Genomic DNA, 19,625 nt, shown 5'->3' on the forward strand with positions numbered 1-19,625 from the left:
TTTGATAAGAAATAATGTGTGTTTGAAAGGGCATTATTCAAGAGACTTTTGAATATGTTCTGGATAATTCAAGATAGTATCATGAATTAAGAAAGCAATAGTTTTTTCCTATCATCTATCAAAACAAGCAAATAAGTATTAGCACATCCAATATGTCAAGCCTTCAGCTGTACTGAAGTATGAACTGCACCACTTCTTTTTCTTATTTTTTTTCTCAAATACCTGACTGCTGCTAAGTGCTACAAAGCCACTTGCTTTATAATTTGTATTTTCATTTTACCATTCTCAAATAGCCATTTGTCATGTTGGAATAGTAAAGTAAAATAAAAAGGGCCATGGCCGCATTGTCAAATGAGAGCAAATGCTAAACGAACTTGCACCATTCCACATCAGCAGCCATTGTGGCTTTTCGGTTTTTTGCGTTGCCCTTCTAAGGCAAGGAAATGGGACAGCAGAAAAAAAAGACAACAGAGGCATAAGAAAAGAGAATATAGTGTTTTATAGGGATGGGTTAAAGGTCATTTGAAGCAATCCCTGTCTCCATTGCATAACAATAGGTAAATACTTAATCATAAATAGAACTTGAAAATAAAACCAGATTTGAGAATCAGTTGTCAGTCATCAACATAATGGTAAGCATTAAAATCAAATGGCAAGTTGAGGCAGAAGAGGTGTGTAAAATGGGAACAGTAAGGTATCATTATTATATCCTTGAGGACCACCAAAGAACAATAAAAAAACTGCAGAATATCAACTTTCCAGAGATAGAGAAGGCACACTTTGAAAGATGGGAGTGGGTGGATGGTCATAAATGCCTATGGCAGAGTGTCAGGTGAGAATACCAGGTTGAGTCTGTGTTTTAAAGACTGGCAAAACATCTTTTAAAATGAATATCTAAGAAAGTTTATGACTTCAAGATTCAGGGAGAAAATCTAAATTAGGGGAATCATGCTAGATTCTTTTGGACGTTTTAAGATTGAAGAGTGAAATAATGAGAGACCACTGCAAATAATAAAGGAAGAATTATGGTAGATGTGAGGGAGGGTGGAATTTAGATGTATTGAGGATCAAGTGGTTATCTTTTAAACAGGTAAAAAGCAATAACTGATTTTAATAAAGCTGGAAAAATGTCACTATAAGAGAAGAATTGGAGAGTAGTTAACCATGAAAAAATGTATAAAGGTATTGGACAATGGCACCTTTAAGAGTGTCCACTTGAAAGGCATTAGAAAAAGTGCGGAAAAACACAGAAGTTTACAAGAGACAAGGCAACATGAATCAAATTCTGGTGATTGTGAGCAAGGAATGACAGAAGATTAATACAATCATAGAAAAAAACGCTGATTAAATCAAATTTACATGTAAAATAGGAAGTAGTCACCACACATGATAATGCTGGGTCAGGTGGAAGTAGATGGTAAAGAAAAGAAAACATTGTTGTATTTCAAACAAATGAGTGATGGATAGAAGGCGTCCTCTGTGAATTAAAGTTTTGAAAAGTATCAAGATAGCTAGTATGTAGACTAAGAAAGGAAACATGCATTTCATGCATGTGTCAATCATTCAATATGACGTGATGTGCGAACCAGGATGGCTCAAGGATGAGTCATTTTTGAGGAGTTGTAACTGATGGCTTCAAAACATTCCAAGGATAAAGCGACCCAGAATAGAATAAAGCACTTCAGGCAGTGTTACAGAAGCCCAAGTGAGTCTGGAAAGTGAGCAGGGTAGGGCCAATGGTACAGTGTCTGTGATGACCTTGCAGATGAGGCTTTGATGGGGAAGCAGAAAGTATGAAATTAAATAAGCAATAATCATTATCAGAAGTATGAGACTGAGTAAGATGAACTGAAAGAAGTGAATAGATGATAGCATTTATGGTGACGTTAAGAATGTTTCGATAACTATTTGTAGCAACAAAAGACAGGCCAGAGTGATGAATGATTAAGTGATTGTTTAAAAGAAAGGCCCAGAGAGTGTTAATAAGTGGATATTGAATTTGTACAAAAGAGTTAACAGCACAGATGCAAGAATGCTATACAAGAGGAAAGGAAAGATACTGAGGATGATACATTATGAGTATTGATTTAAAAGTAGGTTTAAAATGAAAGATCATATGAAATTCTGGTAAAGTTGAAGGTCAAACACAATAGACCTCTTCATTTTGTTCTCTGAGCAATCTCCAGATTTTAACACAATGTGCAACAATGATAATGGAGTGAAAGATATTGTTTTATTAATCATAATTTTTCATGAACCATTTTAGGTATATTCGAACGGATACTTATGTAAGGGCTATGACTGAAAAACGAATTGTCATAACAGAATTTGGCACTTTTGCTTTTCCTGATCCATGCAAGAATATCTTTTCCAGGTAAATAAGCTTGCTTCAGTTTACACAAAGGATATACAGTTTATACGTGACTGGTTGTCAGGTTCTGAAGGCCAGACATATTAATCATGTCTTAAATTATTTTACACAGATTTCTTTCTTACTTCCAAGGATTGGAGGTTACGGATAATGCTCTGGTTAATATTTACCCTGTTGGAGAGGATTACTATGCATGCACTGAAACCAATTACATTACAAAGGTTAACCCAGAGACACTGGAAACTATTAAGAAGGTAAACTTAGTGCCCATAAATGCATTTGAACATTTGTTTCTACAATGTTTTGAAAGAATATTTCTAATAAATAACTCCTGCAGAAAAGTTGAGTCTTATTTCTTCCTTACCATGGCTACAAGACTCTTTTCTAAGTTAAAGCACTAGTAGAAATTAGAAAGCCACTCAAAAATATATATTTTGCTTGTGTGGTAACTAGCACTAAAACATAAAATACATATGTGGTTTATTAAAGAAAAAATGTCATATGTTTACACAGATCAACACTGTATAAGGCAAATGGGTTGGCACAGCATAACTGTATTTCTTCCATAGTGTGCGAGATGTTTACCACTGCTGTGATCTGGGTTACTTATATCCTTACCTAAAAGTAACAAAGTTATTGTGAAAGGTAACTACTGGTTGGTGATTTTGCTCATAACGCCATGATTTCTAAAGGAGAATTTTTCTTTGGGAATAGATATGTATTGATAGTTTCCCATTTTTATTTCCGATTGTTACATTTCATGCATATCCTTTTGTGGAGAGCACATCTCTATGGAGAACCCAGAAACTGTCCATTTGTGATGAAAATGGTAAGGATTCAAATGTGAAGTATACACTAGTAAAGAAATTCTAAAAGAAAGCCTACACTTTTATCCTTAATGCTAGTTACACACTATGGAATGGGTGCCCAACATGCTATACAAATGCAAAATATGTATAATTAGCCACCGACTATGTAACTCAGTTATACTGAGAGTTATTGTTTGCAAATCTATCCTATTTGGATATCATGAAAAAATGTCTTGGATCTAACTGTCCAGGTCCTAGGTTGGACAACCTTTTACTATGAAATCAATATACATTATAGCAGAAAGGACTAAGCCTTAACAGAAGCACTACACTTTATACATTTGTTGTTGTTGTCACCATGAACAATTGTGTTATGCATCATGGGGACATACACTCAAAGCTCTGTTTGTGGCAGAGTACTGGGGTGATCACTGATTGGATGGGGAAATTGGTAGGAGTGGTAGGTGTTACTGAATCTACTCTTTGACATGCCATCGACATTCTATGCATGTTAAATGACGTACATGAGCCATAGGAAATAGTAGTATTAGGGTAATGGGGAGAGAGGCTCCATTCATGTTGTGAGCTGCAACTGAGCTTGAATAAGACGCAAACAACCTTAACCACAAAGGTAAACTAGTTTCTGTGAGAAATCCATTGATCACCATTACGTTGCTTGCCTCAAGCAACAAGACCTTCCTATGATAAAATGCAAGAGTAAATGCGCAACAAGTAGCTAAACAGCAATCAAATACCAAAATAAAAATTAGTTAGACACAAAAAGAAGGGTATGTGTGCAACAAGTAGCTAAACAACAATCAAATACTAAAATAAGAATTAGAGACAAAGCACAAAACAAACAATAGTGAATGTAGGGATCAACATTTATAAAGAAAACCCCCTTCCCACTCTCAGGAAACCACAGAAGCAAGGCATTTGATGACACCTTATGAGAAATGAAAACATATTATGTTTATATGTATGTATGCAGTATTTGAATAGCACGAATTTAGTCATAAGGCATCAGCTTGTATACATGGTCAAAGGCAAAGATATAATCAGCAAATTAGGAAAGAGGCAGCTTGGTTCTAGGAGCAGAAGTGGACTGTTACTGCAAATGTGGAAAACGTATACTCCAGCCTCTTGATCAGAATGTCAGCATCCTCTGTGTATGACTCACAAGTGAATGAAGGATGATGAAATTTTCATGGTTGTTCCTACAGAAGACATTTCCTTTGAACTGGAGAAACACTATCTTTATGTTGGGTATGTTGATTGAACGACATGGCTCCACTGAATATCCATAGCTTTCCTTCTAGAAGGGAAAAAGGTCCTACACATTTTATTCAGTCAAAGGTGTCCAACTTGGCAGATGACCGTGGATTTCTCATTTTCATCTTGGGCATTTTGTAACCAGTGCTTCATTTGCAAAAGAAGAAGTGCCAGGGATGAATGTTTGTTTCTTAGAAGCCTGCCACTTGTGCAGTCGAACATCTGGGTTGCCTAATGGCAAAGGTATCAAGTATTGATTCCACCTCATGTCTCGTTTATCCAATGACATACACTTCATTTCCCGTAATCTCACTTATGAAGGTTCTCTTTCCTTCATGTTTTCTCTTTGTCTGTTGTTTTCCCGCCACTCCCTTCTTCCCTTTTTTCACTTTTCTGCCATTCTGTCTTTTGTTCTGGATCAGAGTTAGATGATGAAAAATAAGTCCCTGTCCCTATAAAAGAAAGCTGATGGGACCCACCTGCAAACACTGGATCAAATTAAGCACTGTGTGTGACCATTAGTTTGCCAGGTATGTTTGTATGTATATTTCTATTTAGAGTGTAAATCTGGCTAGAGAGCAGTGGATCACTAAACAAGGACAGGAGCCCTGAGTTCTGATTTTGGATAGTTTATGGTAAAGCAAATGTTCATGGGTGGTAAATGCTATCATGTAAATATCTAGTTTGTAAGTCTTCTGAATTGCATAGGGCTGGGACAGTTCTGAGGTAATGAGATAGTGTGCCAGGTCCTGTGACCACAGATGGAGATGGATTGCCTTATGTGCTTTTGTTTTGTTTCAGTTTTTTCATTTCCGGTTTTGTGATTTCTTGGCTTCTGTTTTGCCATTATCCCCCTGAAGTGGTTAATTCCTCTGCCAGGTATTGAGGGTTGCCAGTTTTGGTGGCCTTGTATCTTAAAGCTGATATATGCTTGGAGATACAGTCAGCATAGTTTAATCTGGGTTGCAGTGATATACTTGAACTTTTATATACCTTTGAGGCTAACTCCTTTATGTGAGATGCCTTTTGGACAGGCAGTGTGGTGTGTGGAGGCACCACAGCAAAATATTGACCCCCATCTTGGTACGAGGTAAGGGGACTAAGGTTTGGATAATTGTTCTAAAATTGATATCTATGAAGCAGGCATTGCTTTTCTCTCGGAGGAAGAACTGATACCAGGTTTTATTGGCAATGTGTTCTTTGATGGAAAGATTAGTGTCTATGGTGAAATTAAGTGAATTTACTGTCAGTATCAGCTAGGGAAGAGGAACCCATTCAGCTTTGTTTTAGAAAGCCAGGCTTTAATTTGATTTGTCATTGCTTGTTACATTTGGTCTACAGTAGGAATTCTTTCTTGGTCATTGTGAGTTTTATTTCAGCACTAGTCATCCAGTTCTGAATGAGAATGAGGCAGATTTGAGTTGATGGATGCCATGTGTGATGAAGACTTTCAGAGTTTTGTGTCATTGGCTTGCTGATGCATCTTGATGATAATGGTAAATGCCATTCCAAATGGTTCCATGTAGAGCTTGACAATGATGGGACATTTGGACCAGAGACCAGTGTTTCCAGAGAGCTTAATGTTCCTGTTAAGACACATTGTGGTGGTTGGAGGGTGGGAAATGCCCTTGTATGTTTTCAGCATGTGAGTTGGTGCTTGTTGGTTGACTGTGTTAAAGGCTGCATATAGAAGTTTGGCTGAAGAGACAGGTTAATTTTTGTTGGCTATTAAGAGAATGGCCAACAGAATATTCGACGGGTGCCAGTCTTTGCATCAGCACCTTCTAAACCCAGAGTGGCTGTCATGTCAGAGTTTATTCTTGCTAATATGATCTTGTATTTTAATGGAAACTGCTTGATTGAAGATTTTACTGATGAAAGGTAGGTGCGTAATGAGTTTAGTTGGCTAAATCGTCCAGTTCCAGTGTAGGTTTTTTCAACTAGGTAAGACTTTGCTCCATTTTAGGAGCATGTGGTAATGTTTGACTGAGGCAGACTTACTGAGATTGAGAAGTGTGTTGAAGATATCCCTTTGAGCGATTTCATGATGGATGAATGTAGAATGTAGTCATTATACATGTTGACCTTGAGACAATTGATATTGTTGTTATGTTTGTGAGAGGGTAAAGGCAGTCTACTTGGGGTGAATCAGTGGAGGATGTGTCAGGGCACTTAGGGCTCAGAGGATGAAGCCAAAGACACATGAAAGCCCCAGATGGTGAGGACTGCACCTGATCCTACCATTGCACGCTCCCTAAAGCCACTCACTTGTGACAGGAACCCAGTGCAGGCACCTATCTCTATTAAAGCTGAGTATCTGCCAGACTTCCACTCATCCACAGCCAGGCTGCTATCTGGGCATCCTCTGCCTCTCTCTCATAGCTACGTTTTTGCCCACTTCTTTCAATCAGTGCTTTCTTGCCCATCTGCCTTGCCTCAGGTCATATGAATGCCACCCTCCGTCACACACAGGAGGCATCTCCCGAGTCCTGGTGCTGGCCATTTGCCTCAGTGGATCTGTGGTGGTGAAGTATCTCCAGTGCACAGTGGGTATGTCAGGATGCCTTGTTGAGGAAAGAAGCTTTGTGAAACCTTTCTGACAACTTTGTTTGCCTCAGAGCTTTTACATCCAGTGCTCCTTTCCTGAACCAAATGTATTAAAGGAATCCAGGTGTTGTATTCCTTTGGAAAATGTACCCTAGATAAGATATTTCCTTTGATATTTGCCTCACCCAAGATTGTGATTTAGCCTCTTTTTTGTTGTATTGTTACTTCAAGGCTGATCCATCCACCTTGCCTATACATAGATGCCAACTGAGTCCTCCGAGGTTTTGCAACTTTGCTTGCTGTAGTTGTGGGGGCTTCTTCTCCTTGACTTTCTATTCCTGTTTTGAAATGGTTGCTGTGTTTGGTTTTTTTTTTTCTTCAGTATCCAGTTTTCCCCCCTTGATTATTAGGGCTGGAGTGGGAACTAAATGCAGTGTCTGAAAAACAGCCACTTTCACTTCATTCCTGCTTTCTCTCTGTTACCACCACCATTCTCTCTCCTGTGCTCTTTCTGTATTCAGTCTCTGAGCTCCCTCCTCTCTCTCTGCTGAAGCCCATGTTGTGGCTGCTACAATTAACCATAGGGAACTGGAGAAAGCGAGAGAGAGAGACCTTGAGCAGACATGATCTTCAAAATAAGGCCTCCGATGGCACTAGCATCTCTCCCTGCCAGTAATTGAAATGTCTCATGAGATGAATGGTGTTAGACCTCTCAGCTCTTGGCATGGTTTCCCCTGTCTTTTTGGCTTCTGACCTCCCATTTATGATCCTGTGCTGAATTTTGTTTTTGCTGGCTTTAGGACTCTGGGCACTTTACTACTGCTGATCAGTGCTAAAGTGCAAGTGCTCTCTGTCTAGATTGTATTGATGATTTGTTTATCCATGATTGGCCTATTTGATTTACTAGTAAGTCCCTAGTATAGTACACCAGGTGTGCCCAAGGCCTGTAAATCAAATGCTACTAGTGGGCTTGCAGCACTGGTCGTGCCACCCATATGAAGAACCCTGCAAACATGTCTCAAGTCTGCCATTGCAGTGTCTGTTTGTGCAGTTTTAAACTGCCATTTCAACCTGGCAAGTGCACCCACTTACCAGGACCTAACCTTCCCTTTTACTATATGCACGTCACCCCAAAGGTAGGCCCAAGGCAGCCCCATGGGCAGGGTGCAGTGTATTTAAAAGGTAGGGCATGTATTGGTGTGGTTTGGATGTCCTGACAGTGAAATACTGCTAAAATTGGTTCTCGCTATTTTAAGGACTATTCCTCCCATGGGTCCCATGGGTCAACTTGGGGATTACCTTGAAATATCTTAAGTGTTATTTCCCATTGGGAGCAGATAGATATGGGGTTGCTTTGTTGTGCTGGTGTGCTGCTTGCTTCTTCCGTCATGGGAGTGAAAGGACTGGACTTTGCTTTCTACATCATGCTCTCAAAGGTTCTCCAAGGGCTTAAAATGAGCTTGCCTCCTATCAAAAAGTCTCAGGGACATCAAAGACTTTATCTGCCAGTGCCTGGGCTCTTCTGCTGAGAGTCCTGACTTGCCAAGTGGTGCCAACTCCAGTCTCTGGGTCCTTGTAAGTGTAGTCTGGTGACCTGAAGAATGAAATCCAAGCAGCGATGCGTTGCAATAGAAAAATCGATGCAGCGCCTGTCCTGTGGCTTAAGAATCAACGCAGTTCCTGTCTCACAGCTGCAGAATCTGCGCATCACCTGTTTCACCGTGGTCCCATCAACAGGGCGCATCTGTTTTTTCTATGCATTGTCCCCGGCCGTCAATTTCTCATCTACCCCACACCACAGTAAGCAACTGATTCTGCGTGTCCTGAAATCAACGCATCACCTTTACTGCGAGGAATTAATCGACGCATCACTTCCACTGCCAGTAAGGAACCGCTGCATCGCATCTCCTGCGAGGAAGGAATTGATGCATCATCTCCCAGGGCATTAAGGAACTGTTGCATCGCTTTGATTTTTTTGGCTCCTCGTCTTTGTTTTTGACACATCCCAAGAAAAAGATACAACCATTGATTCCTATGGATTAAGACTTTAAAAAGTGATATCTTTCCTTGTTTATGTTGGATTGTTGTTTTGGTCTTATTTTACTCAGCTAAATATTGGCCATTTTTCTAAGCTGGTGTGGATACTTTTGTGGTGTTTTCACTATGTTATTGTGTGTGGGTACAAATACTTTACATATTGCTTCTGAGATAAGCCTGACTGCTCGTGCCAAGCTACCAAGGGGGTGAGCAGTGGTTATCTTAGCTGTGTGACTCCCTTACCCTGACTAGAGTGAGGGTCCCTACTTGGACAGGGTGCAAACCACTGCCAACTAGAGACTGCATTTCTAAAAAATGGCCTTGCCAGCCCTGCTTGAATATGAATATTCCATTCTGCCTATCATATCATTCTTCACTCTCATTTCCACGGTGCATAAAGAGATAGTTGCAAAAAGTGGCAGATATTAGCTCTGCATGAAGAGTGTCATTGCACCATGGTTGCCTCGTAGAACGGAGTTTGACAATATGTTTGCTTCCTTGATGTTCCCAATGTCAGTTCTGAATTTGTTTATTATCCCAGTGAACAAGTGATTGATGGCATCACATGTGTTGATTTTGGGAAGGACTTGGTCAGGTGTTTTACTAATTTGAAGCGTACTTAATTTATGTTGCTTACCTAGCTAATGATGGTGTTGTAGAAGGTGGCGTTGGCAGAAGTGATAAGGGATCTGCATCTAGATCATAATGTTTCAAGTTCAGTGACTTTTTTGGGTGTTTGGTATGCCTCCATTTCTTTTCTTGTCTTCATGTGGAGCGTCTGTTCTCTGAGAGGCCTTTCGTGTTCCATGGTGCATGCAGTTTAAGCGTGGGGTATTGTGTTTTCAGTGGTGTGTTGAGACCCACATGGTTTTTCCAGGCAGAATTTTATAAACTAAGGAGTGTGTTTACTTCTGATGTAGGCTGTCATGGTGGGGAGGGCCTGAAGAGTTCAACTTGGAGAGAGTTCATGGGAAAGTCCTTGAAGGTGTGGTAAGTTCATTTGTCTCTTTTCACCTTACCTTAAAGGGTTTTTGTGGCTTGGTGGATGGAGTAGGGGGTGCTGAGCTGATCCATCCAGTCCAAAGATAACTGGAACCTTTATTTGATTTAAGGTGAGATGGTTATGATTAAGTTTAAGGTTTTGCTTTTGGAGTGTGTAGTCTCAGTGATGTGTTCCTTGATATCCAGGCATTTAGATGAGTACATAAGTTCATTCTTTGATTATCTTTGTAGTGGAGCATCTGAGGAGGTTGAAAACTATGGGGAATTTTAGGCTGGTTTGCAGCATAGGGAAGATGTGATGAAGCTACTTATTTCTGTGGAGATGTTCATTTTGGAGCCATATTTATAGGAGTAGTGGCACATGAGGCGCTCAGATTACCTTAAAGCTGCTGCTTTGCTAAGGTTGCAGCATAAGGTGGTCTGCAAGTCCCTCTTGTGTTCAGTGTGCTAGAGGCCTGTAGCCCGATGAGATTAAGGTATCTGGTATGTATGTAGATGTGGATGTGAGTCAAGTTTCTTTTATGAAATGTGCATCAAGATTTTATGAACTTTGCAATTTTAGGTGCATGGAGAACTGTAGAGTGATATTGAGCATCAAAAGAAGGTGTGTTGTTTTGGTGATTTGTTTTGGGTGATGGATGTGTGCTTGTGAATGAAGTGTGTATGAGGATCTGGGCATTTACCATGTGAGTGTGATGTGACTGTATAGTAGTTGGGTCTGGGTGTTAGCATGGCCCATTGGGGGTATAGTTTATGAAGGACAGGATCAAGGTGAATTACCTGGTAGAAGGGCTTATTTCCGAAAGGCTTCCCTGGTCCTAAAATGTCCCAACAGGAGATGCACTTGTCAGTGCGTGCCCTTTCTTGGAGATGCCCAGGTAGTGGAATGCCTTGTGGAGTTTACTATAGGAGTGGGATAGCAAGACATTTTAGGTGGAAACTCAGTAATGTCACTTACAATAGAGGTGGGTGGATGCTTGGATGTGGGGTAGTGTCACTGTTCAAATCCGTAATAGGAAATGGAGCCAGCTTGCCTTTGTTCTTGTTTTTAAACATGGGTTTGGTTTAATCCAATGACATCATGCCTGGTAAAAAAAAAAAAAAAAAAGAGCTAGCTATTATGATGATGTCACTTCCTATTGTGATGGATGAAGAAATGGGGATCTTCTTTTCTGTTTTTTTCTATTCACAGGTAGTTAAGGTGTAAAGTGAAAGTAACTCAAAACAGAGGTGTGAATGAAATTGGAAAATAATTCAGCTGAGTGCAAGGCAGAATTAATGTATTTGCAGTTTTGTTTACTGCAGTCTGGGTTGTCAGATCACTTTACATAGGAGCATTTTAATAGCAAACTTGCAGAGCACATTAGCAGGTTTTAATGAAATTTTTGCTTTTCCATTGCTAGTTAATATGTAGGTGTAGGAAGGTAGCCTCTTTCTAGCCTTGTTACCCCCACTTTTGGCCTGTTTGTGAGTATATGTCAGGGTATTTTTACTGTCTCACTGGGATCCTGCTAGCCAGGACCCCAGTGCTCATAAGTTTGTGGCCTATATGTGTTCCCTCTGTGGTGCCTAACTGTATCACTGAGGCTCTGCTAACCAGAACCTCAGTGTTTATGCTCTCTCTGCTTTTAAAATTGTCACTGCAGGCTAGTGACTAACTTTACCAATTCTGATTGGCACACTGGAACACCCTTATAATTCCCTAGTATATGGTACCTAGGTACCTAGGGTATTGGGGCTCCAGGAGATCCCTATGGGCTGCAGCATTTCTTTTGCCACCCATAGGGAGCTCAGACAATTCTTACACAGGACTGCCACTGCAGCCTGAGTGAAATAACGTCCACGTTATTTCACAGCCATTTTACACTGCACTTAAGTAACTTATAAATCACCTATATTTCTAACCCTCACTTAGTGAAGGTTAGGTGCAACGTTACTTAGTGTGAGGGCACCCTGGCACTAGCCAAGGTGCCCCCACATTGTTCAGGGTAAATTCCCCGGACTTTGTGAGTGCGGGGACACCATTACACGTGTGAACTACATATAGGTCAATACCTATATGTAGCGTCACAATGGTAACTCCGAACATGGCCATGTAACATGTTTAGGATCATGGAATTGTCACCCCAATACCATTTTGGTATTGGGGGGACAATTCCATGCATCCCCGGGGCTCCAGCATAGAGCCCGGGTACTGCCAAACTAACTCTCTGGGGTTTTCTCTGCAGCTAGCGCTGCTGTCAACCCTCAGACAGGTTTCTGCCCCCCTGGGGCCTGGGCAGAGGGGGTCTGAATTCCTCTGCACTTCCCTCTTAGACTTCTGCCAAGGATCGACCGCTGACTGCTCCAGGACGCCTGCAAAACTGCAACAAAGTAGCAAGAAGACTACCAGCAACATTGTAGCGCCTCATCCTGCTGGCTTTCTCTACTGTTTCCTGGTGGTGCATGCTCTGAGGGCTGTCTGCCTTCACCCTGCACTGGAAGCCAAGAAGAAATCTCCTGTGGGTCGACGGAATCTTCCCCCTGCCAACGCAGGCACCAAACTTCTGCATCACCGATCCTCTGGGTCCCCTCTCATCCTAACGAGCCTGGTCCCTTGAACACGGGAGCTGGGTCCAAGTGTCCCCGACAGTCCAGTGGCCCCTTCTGTCCAAATTTGGTGGCGGTAAGTCCTTGCCTCCCCACACCAGACAGTAATCCTGTGTACTGCGTGAACTGCAGCTGCTAGGGCTTCTGTGCACTTTTGCAAGACTTCCTTCGTGCACAGCACAGCCCAGGTCCCCAGCACTCCGTCTTGCATTGCCCAACTCGCTGAGTTGGACTCCAACTTCGTGGGACCCTCTTTTGTTGTGCTGAGATGACCTCCGTGCTCAGATCTTCTGAATGCCTGTTCAGGTGCTCCTGTGGTGCTGCCTGCTTCTGCGTGGGCTCTCTGAGTTGCTGAGCGCCCCCTCTGTCTCCTCCAAGGGGCGACCTCCTGGTCCTTCCTGGGCCCTGGCAGCACACAAAACCTTCGACCACAACTCTTGCAGCTAGCAAGGCTTGTTTGTAGTCTTTCTGTGTGGAAACAACTCTGCATCCTCCAGCACGCCGTGGGACATCTTCTGGCCAAAGGAGAAGTTCCTGTCACCTTCCGTTGTTGCAGAATCTTCAGCTTCTTCCACCCAGAGGCAGCCCTTTTGCACCTTCATCCGGGGTTTAGTGGGCTCCTGCCCCCTGGACACTTGCATGACTCTTGGACTTGGCCCCCTTCCTTTACAGGTCCTCAGGTCCAGGAATCCGTCTTCAGTGCTTTGCAGTCAGTTGTTGCCTTTGCAGAATCCCCTATCTCGACTTTACTGTCTTTCTGGGATAGTAGGGTACCTTTACTCCTACTTTTCAGGGTCTTGGGGTGGGGTATCTTGGACACCCTTAGTGTTTTCTTACACTCCCAGCGACCCTCTACACACTACACTAGGCCTGGGGTCCATTCGTGGTTCGCATTCCACTTTTGGAGTATCTGGTTTGTGTTGCCCCTAGGCCTATTGTCTCCTATTGCATTATATTGTGTTCTACGGTGTTTGCACTACTTTTCTAACTGTTTACTTACCTGATTTTGGTTTGTGTGTATATTTTGTGTATATTACTTACCTTCTAAGGGAGTATATCCTCTGACATACTTTGGGCATATTGTCACTAAAATAAAGTACCTTTACTTTTATTAACTCTGAGTATTGTGTTTTCTTATGATATAGTGCTATATGATATAAGTGGTATAGTAGGAGCTTTGCATGTCTTCTAGTTCAGCCTAGGCTGCTCTGCTATAGCTACCTCTATCAGCCTAAGCTGCTAGAACACCTCTAATCTACTATTAAGGGACAACTGGACCTGGCACAAGGTGTAAGTACCACAAGGTACCCACTATAAGCCAGGCCAGCCTCCTACAGTAGGCTAATTACAGTTTCTTTGCAGTCCTATCAGTTCCAGGTTCTTACCATTTTTCACAGGTTCATAATCAGTTGTTCTGTCCATTCAGTAATTTGTGAAAAATGAAATTTTCTTTCAAAGAATATTTTCTATTATTTCCAAACAGTCATAATAGGGGTTAGTCCTTATTGTCAGAAGGATGAAGTTAGAATTGTTGGTTGCTTCCTGAGAAGGCCTTTTTTTAACGTGGTGGCATTATTGAAGAGAGGTGTTTCCAGATGAAGGATTTTTTTTTTACACTGCCAGTTTCTAGGTGTGATTTTTATCTTTGTTAATCTCCCTCCAGAGAAAGATGCCTTTGCATTTCAGGATGTGTTTTGTAGGCCTCTCATCTTGGTTCATCTTGATTAAAGACATTCCAGTTTCTGTTGCAAGGGTTTTGGGTGTCAGATTCTGTGTGGCGCTCTCAGCAATATTCTCTCCTTCAGTAGTTCCTTAGAAAACCTCTAGGATTTCTTAGCGCCAGGCCATCAGCATCCTCTGCCATGACTGATTGTAGTTTTAGATGGAATTTACATCACCTATAGCCTTTGGGCTTGTGTATGAAAGACACCTGGGTTCCTATGACAGCCTGGTTGTTGTCTTTAAAGTCACATATTCAGATCTTTATTTTTTTAATTTGCCCAAACGTTGAAATTTTGGAACAACATATTATGAACGATATAATGTAGAGGTCTGACCACTTTACTGGTATGGTGGCCTGACTCTCTATACATCCCCTTTTCAAGCTTATGAGTTCTAGAATGGCGTTTTATTCATGAGAGGGTGACATTGTTTTGCAGAAAGAAAGAAAGACGCTAGTGCAGTTGCCTTCTTACTTGACACCCCTTCTCCCAACCCCAATGCAATTTAAAGTATCTACGAAGATTTTTTGGTCCTGGTTAAACTGATTTTCTCACATGTACATTCAAGCATTTATTGTACGGAGAGAATATCTTCTATGGGAGACTGTAGACAATGTGGAAAATTGTTAGTTTGGCATTTGATGTTTGTACTTCGACTGACCGATATTAGAAGGGTGAACATTGTTCCCCTCAAAGCTTTTGAATTTAATGGAGGATCTATGAATTATTGTGATGCCCTCAACTAACTTTCCTTAAAGGTGTAGGCAGTTGGTTTATTAACCTGAGGGCATCTGGAGCTTGAGAATAGGATGGGATTTATCAGTAAGCCAAGTTTCCATTAGGAATATTATGTCTGTTATTAGAATGCATCGAATCTGCTATTTCAATTGTGTTTGGCTGCAGATCTGAAAATTTGCAGTATGCAGCTCAGTTTGGAGTGCTCAATTTTAGGTGTAGATGCTGGGTCAGAGGAAAATGCATGCAATTGCTCGGATTCACTTTATTTCTGTTTTGTCGAGAAGTTTACCTATTTTACATCTTGGAGGGAACTGTCGAGCAGATTTTAGCACTAATCAAGAGTTTGGATATGGTTTATTATGTAATCAATTTGTAGATGCTAGTTTTCAATAGAGATTGCATCTTTTCAGTCTAGTCTTTATTGTGCATGAAGATTTTCTGTGATTCACATATGGTTGTGTTTAGAAGGCTGGAAGTTGGAGACTGGGCTTATTTCCCCTTGCATGCATTGCTTGCTTCATGAGACTCACGACTATTGTAAAATGAACCCAACTTCAGCATCACACTTATCAGCACAGATTACCTATGATCTGCACATTTGGCTTTGGTATCATTTTCCAACATAAATTTACAATTTGAATGTCTCACTAAATCTAATACAACAAAAGATATTAATGGGGTAGTACCGGTGTTGATGGGGATTGTTCCACATCCTGAGAACATAGATGGAGATGGCTTGACTTCTGATTTCCTGACTTTTTGCAGATTTTTCCAGTCCAGTGATGTCTTTGCTTCTTGTGAGGCGCTACCAGGAGAACTTAAAACCTAAAATCACATTTTCTACTTTTTGAAACATGGTGAAAAAATATACATCTTTTATATTCGCTTCCCACATCTGTACAGTTGTGCCGGTAATCTTCACACATACAGCTGCCATGCCAGAGTGCTGTTATGGCAGTTTGGAAATAAAAACACGTCCTTTAGCAGAACACTTTTGGTTGGGCCTCTCTAGCATGCTCTATCCCTGCAAAGGTCAAAATATCTATTGACCACATGCAGGAAACATAAAAAAGATGGATTTCCTTACATGGGCAATAATATTTTTGCTGTACGTCAGAAGTAACGTCTCCGTTTACTGAATCATATCTAATATATTATTTTGTTTCAATTTAAAATGCATTAATTTGTATTCATTGTGAACAATCGCTTGTAGAAGCATTTCTTATAGGTGTGCTCTCAAAATTTGACTTTGGACCTGTTGTCCATTTTGACATGCACATTCCTACCTTTTATATTTTAAGCTTTGTAATATTTGCGCCCACCAGATTTACACTTTATTAGTCTATCAGAGTCAATATTTAAAAAAGGGCTAAACTTAAGAGTCCACCAATCAGGCGACACCACACTGTAGAACCCTCCCAAGAGAAGATCCAGTCCCTCGGATTTTCTACATCACGTTGTGTTAGGGAGTCTCCACTGATCTCTGCTCAGCTTTTTCCTGTCTGGAGAATTTTCTCTGCTATTCTGACTGGAAAAGTCTATTTTTGTCACAGAGTTTCTCCTCTTGGAAGATTTTCTGTACTGACGTTTTTTCGCCATGTCAGACTAAGAGAAGAAAAGTTTCTTCAGGGCCTGCAGTACCTCTGGAAAAAAGAGGCTTCCTTCAGAAGACCCACAAAAGGACATCATATATTCTCTCTATCCTGAACATTCAGCTAAGGATTGCAAGGTATGTCTTACCTTTTTAACATAGACATTAAAGGATAGAGAGGGAAGATTGCTAATCTGCATGCAAAAACAAGTCCCGAAAGGAGCCAGTGTCGGACTTGGACAGTGGGGATTCCTCGTATTCTTCTAAAAGATCAGAGAAGGGAGAAAGATCACCCCATTCAAAGACTGGTTCTGAGCAACCCAAGAAGGCCTTAAAAAAGGCTCTTCATGAGTCTTACATAGGTCGCCGTCCTTAACCATCTCCTCAGGAAGGTAAAACCTCCTCTACAAAAAAGGAGAAAAAGGAAAGGGCTACCTGTAAAAAACCTTCCTCAGCTCCACAGGCTGACAGACCGTCATAACTGATCCCACTGTATCTTTCTTGTCGACCGTATCAGTGTCAGCATCATCGATGACTTGTCCGTTGATGGTGCAGATTTAATCTACTTCCTCATCAATAACACCGATGACTCCATCGTCGATGGCCCTTGCTTTAAGGACGAAAGCACTGCTGCGGATGCCACTGCCGATGTCACCACAGCGGACAGTAAAAATAAAGATAGCTCATCCATCGACGACCTTGTCAATGGACTCGTTGACAAGACCATCAACCACAGGTTTATTTCCTAAGCAAAAAAAGAAACTGCTAGCAAACCTCTCCCAGCATGATTACACCTCTTGATCCAGCTCATCTTTTAGATGAAGAGGACTCTGAGGAAGAGAGCCTTTTTGGCCTGGCACACAGTCCCTCAGAATTGCACATTAAGTGCCAGGACGATGATGAAAATGAGGGGGAAGATAAGCAACAGGAGTACTACTCCTTACAGGAACAATAGTAACAACCATACCAAGATCAAATGTTTTGCTTGCCTGAATCTCTTATTTCACATCTTCAAATTATGCTTTCAGATTACAGAAAGGGTTTTCCAACTGAGGCACCACCTGCACAAACAGCTGTTCTTCCCATGGCTCCAGCAGCAGCTGCATTTACGCCAGCACAGAGACCGGTATCACTACCAACCACAGTTAGATGCACTCCGCGCATACCCCGACTGCATGACCCAGACACATTGGGTGAAGGGAGGGAGGAAGGAGAGTTACAGGAAACCAATGCAGAATGGGATGAATATCTCATACCTACACTAGATTCTCCATCACCTACCCCAGTGGACTCGCCACCTGAGGGCATTTGTGGTTTTCGCAACCTGCTGGAAAGGGCACCTAAAAGGTTTGCACTCCTTATGCCTACCAAACAGACAGACTGTTTCTTATATGATTTTAAGGAACTTTTCCAGAAAAGTGTGCGATCTATGCCTACAGTAAATTATATATTGGAAGAAGGCCTGAAAGTTATGAGAACTCCAGCCTCGGTGACAGCAGTTCTTCCACACCTAGAAAAAAAATACAAGACACCGGATGATGCCCCGGCCTGTCTGACGTTCCACCCAAAACCTGATTCCATGATCACATAAGTGGCCCAAAGAAGATTAAAAAAAATCCACCACACCAATCTCGGCACCTTAAATAAAACCTAGTGGTGGTCGCCACTAGGTAGTTATATTTAGGACCTAGTTTCTATAGAAAGAGCTGTTATTTGCTTGCCTATATCTTTGGCACTGCTTGACGAATCTTCATGAATTTCCAAAACAATTCAATAGTCATGTGAGCTGCTGTCTGAAAAGGTTTAGGGTGATCCGTCAAGTGGGGACTGTGATAAAGGAAGGGTGTAATGTAGAGCGTTTCCGATGTTAATTCCCATAGGAAAAATTTAACACCGATAGTGCCAAAACCACTGGACGGAATTACACAAAATTTGGCAGAAGGGTATTTCTTGGTCCAGAAAGAGCCCTTTTTGTTATTTGGTGTAAATCCATTCAGTAGTTTTTGAGAAAGTAAAGAAAATCCAAATTTGTATATATAGGGATGTGTAGGATTTGCGACCTCTCCTGATCTCGTGCTGAGATCTGATTGGCTGCCAACACTTCAACAAGGAAGTGTTGGCAGCCATGTTCGAACTTTTCTTGAGCTGAGTCTCAGATAAAAATATTTTTTTTTAAAGAAAAGGGACCAGGATGCAGACATCCTAACCCCTTAGCTCTGGTGGTGGGGGTCCCAGAGAGACCCCCCCAAGGCTAAAAAGCATTTTTTTTTTATTTACGGTGGGAATCGCAGCAGATCTGCCGTAAATTTTAAAAAATAAAAAAATAAATGAAGCACGGGCTCACACTCTTCACCTTCTTTAAGGCCCCCGGCAGGCCGAGTTCCAGGAGCATTGTTTATTTCTAATGGGGCGGCGGGCCCCCATAGCCCTGGGGACCTCCACCTCCCCAGGGCGATGCTGGAAATATGTGCAGGGCTGCATGGCCCCCGAGGACCACTACCTCTCCAGGGCTAATTGTTTTATTTCTGTGGGGGAGGCCCGTCGGCCTTCCCCACAGCCCCGGGGACCACTACCTCCACAGGTCTTTAAGCAAGGATAATAGGGGACCACCACCTCCCTAGAGCTTTAAACAGTTAATAGGTGTGAGGGGGCCACTGTTCCCCCTCCCCCCGCCCCCCAAGAGCCCCAGGGATCACCACCTCCCCGAGGCTATCTTTAAATTATGTGGAGGGTGAATTTCTATAGTTTTGCACGTTTAAAATGTGAGCCTAACAATAACGTCCCTGTAACCTTTGTTTTATTCAGTGAATATATATATAAAACGGTGTGCTCGTATTACTACTTGCCACTCTGATTCAAGCATGTGAATCTATGAAAGTTCAAATACTGGAGTAAGAAAATAAGTTACTTACTTGTAACTGTAGTTCTCCAGTATTGCAATCTTTCAT

The 19,625-nt window shown here is 41.6% G+C and overlaps 1 protein-coding gene across 1 annotated transcript in view; it reads left to right on the top strand.

Moving 5' to 3' along the window:
• The window catches only part of RPE65 (retinoid isomerohydrolase RPE65), a 227,103-nt gene that overhangs the window by 41,488 nt on the left and 165,990 nt on the right, over window positions 1–19,625 (top strand). The window contains exons 4-5 of the mRNA XM_069232453.1: window positions 2,267–2,374; window positions 2,484–2,625. Of these exons, the coding sequence (XP_069088554.1) occupies window positions 2,267–2,374; window positions 2,484–2,625 (250 nt within the window). The remainder of the gene's footprint in view (window positions 1–2,266; window positions 2,375–2,483; window positions 2,626–19,625) is intronic.

This window comes from Pleurodeles waltl, chromosome 4_2, assembly GCF_031143425.1.
Source record: "Pleurodeles waltl isolate 20211129_DDA chromosome 4_2, aPleWal1.hap1.20221129, whole genome shotgun sequence".
Taxonomy (NCBI): domain Eukaryota; kingdom Metazoa; phylum Chordata; class Amphibia; order Caudata; family Salamandridae; genus Pleurodeles; species Pleurodeles waltl.